Below are 14,643 nucleotides of genomic sequence, written 5' to 3'. Positions count from 1 at the left end.
GGGGGCGGCCCCGCCTGGCTCCGGCTCTTCGGCAGGGGCGGGCCCGGCCCCAGCGGCGGCGGCGGCCGCGGCGGTTCCCGTCTCGCGCGCGCTGCGTCTCGCGCCGTCGCCGTCCGTCCGTGCGCGTGGCGTGCGCGGGAGGGGGGGGGAAGGAGGGGAGGGGAGGGGGGGAGAGGTGGAGGAGAGGGGCGGGGCTCAGCCAGTGAGAGCGCCGCGCGGCCGCCCGGCCTTCCGCCCCGCCGGCCAATGGGAGCGCGCCGCCCGCTGTGTGCCACAGGGCGCGGGCGGCACGGAGGGGTGGGAGGGGGGGAGGAGAGGGCCGCCCGCTGGCCACGCCCACGCGGCCGCCGGAGGCTGCTCCGCAGCGCGCGCGCGCACGGCGGGAGCGGGAGGGAGCGGGAGCGGGCGGGGCGCGCGCCGCGGGGGCCATTTGCCCTCGGCGCCGCGCCTGTAACGGCCGCGGCTGAGCCCAACGGCCGCCAACGGCCCGCGAGGGGCTGCATGGAGCCCCCCCGCCGGGTTCAGCCCCCATAAACGGGGCTCCTGCTGCCGCTGCCAGAGCCGGCGTGCCCTCCCTGGGGGCAGGCGGGGTTCTGGCACGTTACTTTGCATAATCGTTAAACAGAACTGTTCAGGCATCGATGAGGGAGGGCCTGGAGGAGGCTGGAACCCGACCGTTTTTTTTTCCTATCAAGTGCATTAACTAAGAAAATGCCCAGCTCTACCCGGAAGGGGCAGCCCTTCCTTCGCCCTCCAGCAGGCAGAAATACTTCTAAACTTACTATGTGCAATACGCCTTTGTCCTCTTTCCTAAAAAGAAAAATAATTTAAAAAATCATTCCTAACATGTTAAAGAAACAATCAGTTCGTACTTTACCCAAAATCTTGGTAACTTCCTCTTAAACTCAAATCTTCTTGTAAATCTGCCGCTTTTGATCCATGTTCCCACCACCTCTTTATTTTCTGTTTGTAGAGCATCTCTGCTGCTGGGGGCACACGCTCCGTGCCCTGTGCCCGGTGTGTTGACCCGCGCCGTGCTGTTTCACGTGGCTGTGCACAGAACTGCCTTAGTTGCTGCGTGCTGTCACTTTGCCCACAGCTCTGTTTTGGTTAAGTTTATATCCACTTGTTGGTTGTAGCGGCCATATATTCATCCGTCCAACTGTATGCAACTCTCCTAATCTGTTTCCCTGGCTATTTTTTTCCCAAAGTTGCCAATTCTTGCTTCCAAAGCTGCCCTCAAGCCCTCGAGAGAAGGTTGCAGCTCTCAGTAATTGCCCTGCCGCAGCCCGTGGGATCATGCGGCGGGTGAGGCTGCACAAGCCCTGGTTTAGGCTGGCTGAGGTTGGTGCCACGTTTCACCGGTGCTTGCCCGATGTTGCACGGGTTCCCGTTGATGGAGCCGTACACATCACCCCCTGGCGTTCCTGCTTTGGGGGACAAAGTAGGAATTTCCCAGGGGACAGCAAATCTTTGCGCCTTTGTGAATCGCGTTGCGTGTCGAGAAACAGTGGTCCTTGCCTGCATGCGAGGTGTCATTGCTGTCGTAGTTTGGGGTTACGAGGTGTTACTGATGAAAGGCGTACAGATATTAGAGGAAAATAACTGTGGAAAGAGAGCTACTCTTGCATCTGTGTATCTACTGTTGAGTTTTACATGAAAGTTGTTTGCTTTTCAGAGTGTAAAAAAATGGATTTGGCCAACCATGGACTTATTCTGCTGCAGCAACTAAATGCTCAGAGAGAGTTTGGTTTCCTGTGTGACTGCACGGTTGCGATCGGTGATGTCTACTTCAAGGCACACAAGTCAGTCCTTGCTTCTTTCTCCAACTACTTCAAGATGCTCTTTGTTCATCAAACCAGGTAACTACGGAAAGGCTGACTTGACTGTTAATATGTTGTTCAGGTAGCTGTGGTAGGGAGGTCTACCGACGTCTTGAAATGTTCTTTTTGCTTCTTGCTGTGATGTAGTGAATGGTATCTGATCATATGTGCAGGCTATAATCTCAGTTTGAAAGTGTCAAAGTTGAACATGAACTTCATTAACATTAATGTTATAATTCAGTGAATATTCTTCATCCTTAAAAAGTATAGGATGCCTGGCATTGGGTATTTAAAAACTTCTGTCTTCACCACTGCACTTCTTTGACATTGCCATAACATGATAAGCAACCTAATAAATATCTACTAGGAGACTCTGAGAAATGGACATGTAAAATAGGGTAGTATGTTTTGTGGTTTTCTTTCAATCAGTTAAATAATAAATAAATATAAAATAAGGGTTGTGTTGGCTTTTGAGGGCAGGAGGGGCTGTTTTGTTGGCTCATTTGTTTCTTTCTTTTTTGGGGGAGGGGACAGTTGAACAGAGAAGGCATTAACAAGATAAATTATGAGACTGTTTTAAAGATTTTTGAGTTTTCTTTTTCCCAGTTATTTGAACTGTATCAAAAAGTTTAAGTGAGCAAAACTCTTGGCTCTGGCTAATAGTCTTTGTCCAAAAGTAAATAACCATCAGGGCGAGAAGTACGTTTGCACTTCTGAGACAGGACTGTAGGCAGGTGTATCAGTCTTGGTGCTCCGTCAGGAGCATACGGTCATCTCTGGAGGACGGCATTGCACAGTTTATTTTGAGTAATACAGCTGAGTTCAGAAGCAGTAAGAGGGAGCTCAAGAAAAAGAAGAATTGGCTATGATTTCCTCCTCAGCTTGGTAGCCTGCTGTGGTCAAGAGCATTCAGACTGCAGTGCGGTCATGTCCATTTCTGGACTTGTCTTTGGTTTAACTTGTGCTTAGTATAAGAGCTGTGAATAACTCTGAAAATTAACGTGTGCTTAATGTAAGAGCTACAAATAACTGAAAAACAGTGAGAATCCCAGATCCTCTCTTTCTGCAAAGCAGCCTAACCGAGCTATTCCTGATGTTCTTTCTTGTTTTGTGAACCTCACCTTTCCGTCTTCACAGAGATCCAGCTGGAGGACTGGGGGGTGTTCCAGTCCAGAGCATCCTAATGGGTGATGCGTAGGGCATGCTCTAACTGGAGGATGGTGTTGGTTTCAATCCCGTTAGGCTGAAGAGGGCACCACCACCAATGTGCCTCACTTAATTGAACACTACCCAAGGGACTGTTAGCGCTGACCAAGCATACTGCTGGTGCTACCTTTCCTTCCTCCCTGTTCAGGGAAAGAAGCTACTGTTCTCTTGATAAGAGCCTGGCCTTCACGGGTTAGATGTGCTCAGGCTACACCTTTTCCACCAGATCCTCAGGGAATTCACACCCCATCGTGCATGTTTCTGGGTCATAGTGCAGCTCAGAGGAGGTGATACCACATGTTTGCAGAACTATTACTGTAAACACTAGTAAGACATAGAAGCCCAACAGGTAAGTGCCAGATGAGTTTTAGGTGTTTTCAGGGCCAAGAACTGAGAAGAGTTTAAAGGGCTGTGAATTTATACTCCAGTGCTAGCAAGTCTTAATTCGGCTGCAGACATGTTTGAATCCAATTTGAAAAGGGGGGGGAAATATCTTCAGAATTTATGAAATGTATTAACGTCTGTGACATCAAGTCTATCACACAACAGCAATTTAGAAAGGTACAGATTGCGATGGGACAGCTTTATCTTTATCTAGATCTGGCTGAAAACATTCCCCTTATCTGTTACTGATCATTTTGTTTCACCTTTCAGTGAATGTGTCCGTTTGAAAGCGACTGACATACAGCCAGATATCTTCAGTTATCTCTTGCATCTGATGTACACCGGGAAGATGGCACCGCAACTCATTGACCCAGTTCGACTAGAACAGGGAATAAAGTTTCTGCATGCGTATCCACTCATTCAGGAGGCCAGCCTTGCAAGTCAGGGAACTTTTTCTCACCCGGATCAAGTTTTTCCATTAGCATCTTCATTATATGGCATTCAGATTGCAGATCACCAGATAAGACATCCCACTAAAGTTACATCAGCAGCTGACAAACTCGGGCGAGAACCAAGGCCACAGACTTCACGGATGACCCAAGAGCAGGTTTCGGAAGGCTCACAGCTCTCGCAGTTAGCTACAGCTATGCCACAAGTGACCCGGACAAATATGAATATGACCACTTCTGACCCCTTGCCATCATCTTTATCCCCGGAGCTGGTATCCGCTGCCGGTAATAATTCACCTGCAGGAGAAGAGGCCAACATGGAAGCATCTTCTTCAGATGAACAGCCTACTTCGCTCACAATAGCACACGTCAAGCCAAGCATTATGAAAAGGAATGGGAGCTTCCCAAAATACTATGCCTGCCACCTCTGCGGCCGGCGGTTCAACTTGCGCAGTAGTTTGCGTGAGCACCTGCAGATCCACACAGGAGTTCCCTTCACGTCGAGCCAGCAGGGAGAAAGTAATATTTCTTTGTCTCTCTGTAACAACACAGCTGAAAAAGATGCCATGGAAGTGCCTGAAGCTGGGATGATTAGTGACAGTGAGCTGCAGCAGATCTCAGACTCTCCGATAATTGATGGGCAGCAGCAATCAGAGACACCGCCCCCCTCAGATATTGCAGACATAGACAACTTGGAGCAGGCAGATCAAGAGAGGGAAGTAAAAAGACGGAAATACGAATGTTCCATCTGTGGGCGCAAATTTATTCAGAAAAGCCACTGGAGGGAGCACATGTACATACACACTGGCAAACCCTTCAAGTGCAGCACTTGTGACAAAAGCTTTTGTAGGGCTAACCAGGCTGCCAGACATGTGTGCCTAAACCAGAGCATGGACACGTACACAATGGTGGACAAACAGACTCTGGAACTCTGTACTTTTGAGGAAGGCAGTCAAATGGACAACATGCTAGTACAGACCAACAAGCCCTACAAATGTAACTTGTGTGACAAAACATTTTCAACTCCCAATGAAGTAGTCAAACATTCGTGCCAAAATCAAAACTCTGTCTTTACGCTAGAAGAAGATCGCTCCATTCTGCTAGGTGGTGGGGACACAGAAGCCACAGAGACTGATAACGCAGTGTTAGCCTCCATCAAAAAGGAGCAGGAAGCAGTGTTGTTAGACTGAATGTGAAACCTATATCAATTTTTTAAAGTTTCTTTACTCATTTTTATTAAATCAATCCTCCCCCCCCCCGCCTCACCCCTGCCATCTTTTCCACCAGCCTCCTTCCCACCCTTTGTCTTCAGCAACCAGAACTGTACTGGCACATTAGGAAATGGGACTTTGCCTCTCCCACCGATACAAACAAAAAGCTCTCGCGTCGAACCGCAACATAATTGATTTTAATACAAAGGAACATGTGAAAAATAATCCAGCTAACTATGTCGATAGTATTAGTTAATCCAAATTTAATAGATTTTAAACAAAATTTAGATTGCTTAAAAGTGTATTTAGATATGATGGTGAAAGTAATGAGAAACAGAGTATCAGTTTGGTAAGCAAAGAGTATATATATTAGTTTCCCTGGTAAAAGGCATTTTGAGAAAATCTGGTAAATTTAACACCATGCTTTTTAGAACTCCACATGCAAGTTGATTAAGATTATAACTTAAAACCCTCAGACTTTTTTTCTCAATGAGTGCAAAAATTGTTCATTGAGTTAAAAATCGCTGCGGGTATTGGGTTTCTTTTAGCCCTATGTTTTCGTTCAAGTATGCCTTTGGGTATCTGTTTCAGGTAGCATGATTGATTCAAGCAAAGGAGTTACAAAGTCAAATTTTGACTTTGTAGCTAAAATAATAATGTGATGGCAATCTTTATATATATATATATAAAAGTACTGTATATGTATAAAGATTTTTATATATATGGAAAGTGTTTGTGTGTATATTTGATACAGGTAAATAAATGCACACATCCTTTTTAAGCAACTGGCCGTCTGCTCTCAGATTCAGCCCAGAAAGTATTTTAGTTGTTTGACAAAACTAGTTATTGCACAGGTTATTTTAAATCAAATTTAAAATGTCCTCAGCTGTGTGCATTTTTATTCGCCTGTAGAACAGAAGCTGTTAGGTAAGTGTTGTCACCCAAGATGCAAAGGAAACTGGAGAAGTGACATCCTGGTGAGCACAGTACCATCATCGGTGCAGCACGTGCATGTGTTGTTAGCTGTAGTTTTGAGTCATTCTGGATGAAAGGAGAGGGAAAAAGTGTATTTATTGCCTTATTCAGGCAAGGAATGCCTGTGGTTTCATTTGGTCTAATTGCATGAGTTAAGATGAAGAAAAAGTGGTGCAGAGCCGTACTAGCAACAGGGGATCATGGTTGTTTTAAAGCGAATCTGTAGTGTCGACTGGCAAATTCTGCTCTTTGAGAGTCCCTTTATTTTCAAAGCCAAGACAAAGTCTGCAAAAACTGAAAGGATGAATTCTGTAGTTTTAGTTACTGCTGATGATAGCACTGCATCTTTGTGTTAAAAATCAAGTTGTTGATTCTTATTATTTTATATTAAAGTGCCCGGATTTTTTGCTGGTAGCCTCAAAACCTAAACTGACAGCAAGGAGGAAGCCCGCCTAGCAATTACTGGGCCGCCAGAAGGCTTAAAGGACAGAATTAAGTGCCCCATGGTAAATGGAGACACTGGGTGTTTGGGGGGGAGGGGTGGGAGAGGGCAAGTCACAAACCACAGCTCTTCTCTGTGTATACATTTAAACTGAATATCATCTTTTTGTGTATAGTTAAGTTCTCAGATTTGTAAGTTTTTATACATCATTTCATTGAATAAAAACTGAATTAAATGGGATATGATTTATTGAGTTGCAGGTGAAAGGTTGTTGGTTCTTTTGATCCTCCTGAAAGAATTCTTACTGAATCGGTTTAAAAGTCAAGCAATGTATTCTGTATATCAGACAAAAACCTCCTCCATACATACGAACAAATAGAAAAAGTGTAAAGCCTGAAACAGTGGATTTAGCACAAAGGGTCCCTACCTATTCATATCTCAAGTTTTTTATTATAATGTGATAATTATTGTAAAGTTTATTGTAAGTGGCGTTGAGTTTATGTTGTCTTCTGTTAGCCTAGTAGGTCTAAAATCATTTGATTTTACGTCAAGGTATACAAGTATTTTGAGGTAAAAATACAACATCTTACAGAATTATTTTAGTGTTGCCCATTTTAAAACTTTTTTTTAGGATCTTTATCTACCAATGTAATTTCTTTAAGCGTGTTTTTTATTTCACCTCATGTACTCTGAAATGCTCTCAGAACAGGGAAAAAAAAAAAAAAAAAGAATAAATCTTTCCTTATTGAGGATATGGTCAGGGTTTTGAGGTAGCTGTGGTTTAGGGGATAGTCACAAGTTCATTTCCAAAATGACTACTACTGCTGAGTGTTGCCACCTCAGCTGTTAGTTACTACATATTCAGATGATCTTTCAAGTACTCCAGCTCAGCTCCTATGCAAAGTACAAGGGTTTAGCTCAACTCCCCCGGGGGCAAGTTGTAGCAGGAGTAGAAGCACGACCACACCATTTTTTGAGACATTCGTCAACCCCTGGTCCTTACCTTATTCCTGCTCTCGCCTCTCTTTTTCTGCCATTTGGAGAACATGACGTTTGCTTGGTTACATGTCAAATGGGCTCGGTTAACTGGTCTGGAAATGATGAGTCTATTAAAAAAAAAAAAAAAAAAAGTTTTTTTTCTGTCAAATCCCACTTGAGCTCTGCAGAGGGTATCAGATGGCTCGTGGGTTGTGCAAGGGCAGGAATGAGCAGGGAGGAGGAGCACCAAAACCAACAAAAACCAGCGGTGCTGCTGGCAATGTGCGGGGTGAGGAGGGCAGGGTGTGCAGCGTGTCCCCACCAGCTGGGGCCCTGCCAGAAAGAAGGGTGACGTGGGGCAGGGAGCTGCCAGGGCAAGAAGCTGGCAGGGACAGCCCTGCTGTCTCAAGCCACGGGAAGCTGCAGGCTCAGCAGAGAGCTTTCACCTGTTCCTATCTGTTCTTAAGAAACAATGCTGTCTGGTAAAGAGAAAAAAAATCGCAATAAAAAGATGATTATTTTTCTATGTGTTCAGCTGTTAGAATGGTTTATTGCGAATGCTCCTTATTGTGTGGTGCTCAAGAGTGGTGTTTGAATCCTTGCTTCTCACTGTTTGGCGGTGTTTCTCTACTCATGAGTTAGGAACGTTACAAAAGGCAGGATCACAATATTTTGATTAGAATCATATATATTCTTTTTAAGATGCTGAAATGAGGATTTGGGTATTTACAGCACAATTGCAGTTTTGTCCCAGCTTCTTTGTTAAATCCTGCCTGAATTAGTGCAGTTAGAGATAACTTCAGGTTTTATCTTTAAATTTTTGACACACAAATTTATGACTGAGTTGCTCATTGCTCTTTCAGCCTGCTCACTTGCAAATTTTGCACCAAACAAAGACAATTGTGCAGGAACTACTGAAAAACCTGAGTGAAAATCTGTTACCGTTCAAGTCTGTGGGCTGGACTTTAGCCCCCAGTGTATTTCCAAAGCAGTTAACTTGGAAATTAATTTCCCTGGTATGTCACAAAAGACACCTCTGCCTTGACCTCTGAAGTACTAAGCACCTACAAATCTATTTGGTCAATAGAGAGATGATCATTGCCTCTGAAAGTGAAGATCACAGCCATCTGTAAAAAGCACTTCTTGTCAGCTTTGTACCAAGTATCTTAGTCACTGGTCTGCTAAAATCGTTCTGCTTCTGCAAGGAGGGAATTGATTAGATATTTTTAGGTACTTTGCCTTTTTGGAAAGTAATATATCGCTTTGTTTATCTTCAACACAAGCTACCAAAGACCAACATGATCCATTCATTAACTTAAAGTATTTTTAATTGGTTGTTTTTTGTACACCTTTTAATCTTCAAAGGAAAACACAACTAAGGAAGGATTCATTTTGGCATTAGATCCTTTCATTGACTGTAATTCATTGCTTCCTACAGGGCAACAAATGTTTCCATGCAGCAAGATACTTCATGGCTATACATGATTGGAAGTATTTAGGTACTAAAGAAAAAAAAAATCCATTTAGCATTTGTACTTGAACACTGTAAATATTACACTCTTAATTAGTTACAGCATCATACTTTCATAATGAAATCTAGGTGATACACTACTAGTGGGGATAAAAGTGGTCTGTTTAAATAGCCCAGTTGTTGTCCCACCTGAGGCAGAAATTTCAATTTCTATGGTTGTTGCTTTGTTCATTTACTTCTGTTTGTAAGGATGCCTTTTGCCACTGGATAACGACAACTGGGTTGTAACAAGACCAGAACAAAATGCAGAAAGAAGCAAGGAGTATTTTCACTTCATTAACATATACTTGCCAGATGTTCTGTGAAAACTCATTGCCCTCAAACGTGGGCTTCTAAGAAGCCTGCCATGAAAAGGGGCATGGCTTAGTGGAACTTGGCCAAAACCACAGAACTCACTTCCTCTGTGGCGCAGCCTTGCTGCTGAGCAGCTATGCTTTGCAACAGACCGCATTCGCCAGCACGCAGAACTCAGCATGCTCTGTGCTCACCTGTCAAGGGCTTGCTGCCACTCCTCGCAGTAGCACTCATGCCAAAGAAGCTGCGAGTAGGACTTCCTTAGAGTCAGATCATGTTTACTGCATTAGCCGAAACCTATGCTTTCCCTGGACCTTAGGAAATCTACCTGGGGAAGAGAAACCAAGCCACAAACACAAATTAACACAGGAGCCCAGTTGCTGCATGGCTCTGCGGGGTGTGGAGGAGGCAGCCCTCTGCCCCGGAGTGCCTGGGGAGGGAGCCACAAACTGCTGACTGTTGCAGGCCTTGTTTCGAAGCACTCCCCAGGTTTTCTAAATAAGCTTCCTGATATATCCAATGTTTCCTTCAGTCCTGTACCTTAATCTTCTAATCATGTGGTTAAAGCATTTTCCATTTTGTTACTACTTTATCACGAGTCCAATTTTATCAGATAATTGTTTTGTGGATTGTCACAATTGATGTGGGTCTCCCAGATTCACAGAGCAATGCACTCTGTGGATCAAGCTCCATCTCACGAGCTCACTGGCAAAGGCTCAATCTCCTTTCAAAAGACTTGTCTAATTTATTATTTCTCTAGATTGCTGTTTCATTAATTCACCCACTCATTAGCTCACAAAGTCACTAACTCACACATTTATGAGTAAAATAGTTGCCTGGCTGAGGGAAAAAATACTCATCCTTCCTTCTCCACCACAGTGCAGGCATCTCCTGTAACACACCGGGACAACTATGTGCTAGCAACCTGTGTGCTAGGTGCACTTGCAGTGCAATCAGTGTTGACCTGTGAGAAACCAGCTCAGCCTCCTGTGGGCAGAAGGGCCGGCTGCGAGCATGCGGAGGACAGCACTAGATGGTGCAGTCACACCAGCGCAGCCACCCAGGCCTCCTGGCTCGCTGCCCAGCAGCCCATGGCAGAGGCGGGCACCTGGTGTCCCACAGAGCGTTGCTGTAGCGGCACCTCCGTGCCCAGAGGCCGCGCTGGCCAGCCCAAGCGGGCAGAACGGGCCCTCACTGCCCCCGTCTTGGAGCAGCTGGATAAGGGCGGTAAGTCCGGCACTCAGGAGGGGAGCAGCCTTTCCTGAAGGAGAAGCTTTTTCTTTTCCTGAGCACCCAATTCTCGCAGAAAGAGGTGCTGGAGGCACTGAGGTGCTGCCACAAACACATCCATGGGTCTCAGGACAGCCTGGCCTCGGGTGAGGCCAGGTGGGGAAGGGGCAGCGAACCTGGGGGGTCCTGCCCTCACTGTCCGTCAGCAGCACTGCCAGGAGAGACACGAGCCAACAGCTGGGTGGCAGGGAAACTCTGCAAGGTGGAAACACAGGCACTTCCCTTATGACTAGAGAGGAGCAGAGGTGGAGGGGAAGTAGATCTGACCCAGGACAACCCAGCAAGTCAAGTCTCAGTCCTTCCCACCCCAAGCCTTTTCCAGTGTCACCAGGGAGCAGAGCAGGGGGCTGCCAGGACACTGCTGTGCTCCCTGCTGCAGGGTTGCAAAGAAAATGGCCATTCCCTCACCTCGACTTTGCCTCCTGTTCATCTTCCCCATCCCAAGACCCCTGATACCACCTGGGCACCAGGCCACCAGGGTGAGCTCTGTGCTCCCTGTCCCACAGGGGTGTTTGCCCCCAATGCTAGTGCTGCAGCCAGCACTCCACATCCGTCCCGTGGCTTGTTCTGTGCCTGTGTAATGGTCTTTTCCTCCCTTTGGTGCCTCAGAAATCAACAGCATGTCTTAGTTTATTTTCTACATCTGCACAACTTGTTGCTGACGGTTAAGGTAGCACGTTTCACTCTTGCTGATTGCTGGAGCTCCTGTTCTTTACTAGATATTTCTTTCTCTTCCACAAGGAGCAGATGACCCACCTGTGCTTTCTCCTACTTGGGGCCTACTTGGATGGGCTTTGTGTACTGAGTTGGCTCAAAGGCAGCCACTTGTTTCTGGAAGTTTGTACATAGTTTCTGTTTTGTGCCCTAGGGATCTGCAGTCTCAGGCTGAACACCGCTCTCCTCTGATTCAGCATGGGACTGTCTCCACTCAAACATGCTTCCAGCAGCAGCTGTAGAGCTGGGCAAAGCCCACAAAGCCAACCCCTTCTGCATCTCTGACAAGATCCAAACCTGAGGCCTTTCATGACAGAATTTTTTGGAGGGAAACACAGGCTCACCTGTCTCCTGTGCAGTGCAGGTGCTGGGATCCTGCCTCACATGGGAAGCCTTATATATGGCACCTGTATGACCGGGCTTGTTCACTGGGCCGACCAGGACAGGGTGTCATCTCCCCACAGGTCATTGCCAGAGGCTGGCCGGAGGGGTTTTAAGGCCAGAACATAGCTGCCTTGGGGAATCTCAGCTGGTAAAGGTGTGTCTCAGACTGGCTGCAGGATCACTTTTACTTTCTGAGCTCCATGTGCTGCAAGCAAAATTAAACCAAAAATCAGTTGCAGGAGTCAGAAGAGGAGTCAGAGAGAGCTATGCTGCCTTTCATTGTAGTGGGTTTATGTGGCAAGGTTTTGGTAGCAGGGGGGCATAGGGGTGGCTTCTGTGAGAAGGATCTAGAAGCTGCCCCATGTTTGGTAAGGGCCCCACTGCTGACCAGAACTGAGCCACTAAGTGATGTTGTTTTGCGCCTCTGTGAGAGCAGATTTAAGACAGGGAAAAAAAACGCTGTGCCACACAGCAGCTGGGAGAGTGAGAGGAGTGAGGAACAGCCTTGCAGGCGCCAAGGTCAGCGAAGAAGGAGGGGGAGAGGTGCTCCAGGCGCTGGAGCAGAAGTCCCCTGCGGCCTGTGGTGAGGACCATGGTGAAGCAGGCTGTCCCCCTGCAGCCCATGGAGTACCACGGTGGAGCAGGGTTCCACACTGCAGCCCATGGAGGAGACCACGGTGGAGCACGTGGGCCTGCACCGACGGAGACAGCGGCCTGTGGAAGGCCCCTGCTAGAGCAGATTCCGGGCCGGACCTGCAGCCCGTGGAGAGGAGACCACGCAGGAGCAGGTGACCTGGCAGGAGCTGCTGCCCGTGGGGGACCCAGGTTGGAGCAGTTTGCTCCCGAGGGATGGACCCCATGGTACGGACCCCTATCTGGAGCAATTCTTGAAGAGCTGCTGCCTGTGGGCAGCCCATGCCAGATCAGTTCAGCACAGGGACAAGAGTGACCGAGAAGGAGCGGCGGCGAAGAAGCGCTATAGACTGACCATAACCCCCATTCCCCTGTTCCCCTGTGCCACTTGGGGGGAGGAGGTGGAAGAGGGTGGAAGGGGGGGAAGGTGCTTTTGGTTTATTTCCTTTGTTTCTCACTTCTCTAGCTTGTTAGTAATAGGCAATAAATCTTACTATCTCCCTATGCTGAGTCTGTTTTGCCCATCACAATAATTACTGCATGATCTCCTCTGTCCTTATCTCAACCCTTAAGCCCTTCTCATCATATTTTCTCCCCTCTCTTCTTTGAGGAGGGGGAGTGAGAGAGCGGTTGTGGTGGAGCTCGGCCGCCTACCCGAGTAAAACCACCACATTCATCTGTGCGCAGCACCATGCGATGGAGAACAGAGAGCAGAAGTATGTTGAAACAGCAACTTGACCTCGAGGGGAGAGTCTGAAAGATGACTAAGCAGTTAGGCACTCAGGAAGCAGTCACCTAAACTGTAAAGCTGTGACCATGCATCTAAGGACACCACCTTTCCTGTTTTTTTGGTTTGGTTTGGTTTGGTTTCTTCTCTTTTTGGTAAGTGCTGTTATGTTTTGCTTTTGTTTGTTTGTTTGTATTTTTACTCTGTTTCCTCTTAAGACAAGAGGAGCATAAAAGGCATAGAAGTAACAGTGAGGTATTTTACATTTATAGATTTTTTTGACATTTTAGAGGTTTCTGTGATAACTTTGTAAGGTGGATATGTCATGTGAGCAGCTGGCACTGACAACAGTTTTCACCATGCATTCAGACCATGCCCCAGTCCTAGAAAAAGAAAGGATCTAGGGGCTTGTGTCTTTCAATGTATTTCTCAGACTGAATTGAGAATGCTTGGCTCCTGCTGTGTCAGCTGAGGGTCATGGCACGCCAGAGACAGTGCTCCTCTGAGGGCTGGTGCTTTCTTCTTGCCCCTGCCAGCCAGAGAACAGAAGGTGATACCAAATGCAGTGTTCTTGCCCTAGAGAACAGGAGCACCACCTTCAGTTCTCATTGGCTTGAGGGTCAGAAATCTTTGTATCTTTGTAGAAAAATAAATAAATAAATATAATTAAAAATAATAGAATCATTAAGGTTGGAAAAGACCTCCAAGATCATCTGGTCCAACCATCCCCCTATTACCAATGTCACCCACTAAACCATGTCCCTAAGCACCAGGTCTTAAAGAGAAGAACATACATGGGATTTGAAGTTGATGGTTGTATTGATATATGCTTTTATCCCCTTCAGAAAATGTGAGAAATGGATCTTCTTGCTAGAGAGCTTCCTAAAGGAGTTGTTTTCTGCTCCAAAAGGAATTTGTCACACAGAAATCAGAAGTCCTCAAGACCTGTATTTCTGTCTCAGCCCAAGTCCTTGATATAGAAGGGCTAAAACCCATGAGAAAGTCACCTCATGTGGCGGTGTCATGTGAAACATTTTCCTCCTGATACTGGTGAAAGAGAGTGGGACGTGATGGCTTAATCCGAATCCAACCATGCCCTGACAGTGGTCTCCTCCAGAGTGCTTACAGGCGCTGAGCTTTTGCATGGTGAGAGAAGATAAGTGCAGCTGCTGCTGCCAAGTGGATTTATTTGCTCTGGCGTGTGACTGCTGCTAGTGGTACTAACTTGCAGTGCCACACGTCTGTGGTGATACTGAAATGAGAAACGAGCACACTTATTTCCTCCTGCTGCCAGGGAACACAATTAAATGTGGCTCTGAGGACCAAGAAATAGGGATACAATACCACTGACACTTAGCATTGACATCTCTGCTGCTCAACATAAGGGAGAGAGGTCATTTGCAAGCGTGACACTCAAAGCATTAAGCTGTCTCCAGGATAGCATTGAGGGCTATGGATTGCTCTGGTTGAAATGAAGCAGGCAATTTTGCAAAAGCACCAGCTTGCAAGCTGTATATAAGAAGGCAGCTCCTCAGTTTGTTTTTAAACTTGCCAGTGTGATGGTTTTACTCGAGTGGGCAGCCGAGCTCCACCACAACCGCT

The 14,643-nt window shown here is 46.7% G+C and overlaps 1 protein-coding gene across 1 annotated transcript in view; it reads left to right on the top strand.

The window, feature by feature from the left end:
- The window catches only part of ZBTB2 (zinc finger and BTB domain containing 2), a 7,719-nt gene extending 739 nt beyond the window's left edge, over window positions 1-6,980 (top strand). Inside the window, exons 2-3 of the mRNA XM_035322976.1 lie at window positions 1,676-1,862; window positions 3,684-6,980. Coding sequence (XP_035178867.1) covers window positions 1,690-1,862; window positions 3,684-5,052 — 1,542 coding nt within the window. The 5' untranslated portion in view covers window positions 1,676-1,689 and the 3' untranslated portion in view covers window positions 5,053-6,980. The remainder of the gene's footprint in view (window positions 1-1,675; window positions 1,863-3,683) is intronic.
- Window positions 6,981-14,643: the final 7,663 nt, after the last annotated feature.

The sequence above is a fragment of the Oxyura jamaicensis genome, chromosome 3, assembly GCF_011077185.1.
Source record: "Oxyura jamaicensis isolate SHBP4307 breed ruddy duck chromosome 3, BPBGC_Ojam_1.0, whole genome shotgun sequence".
Taxonomy (NCBI): Eukaryota; Metazoa; Chordata; class Aves; order Anseriformes; family Anatidae; genus Oxyura; species Oxyura jamaicensis.
The sequence above is the reverse complement of the archived record's forward strand: the minus strand, read 5'-3'. Positions and strand labels throughout refer to the sequence as shown.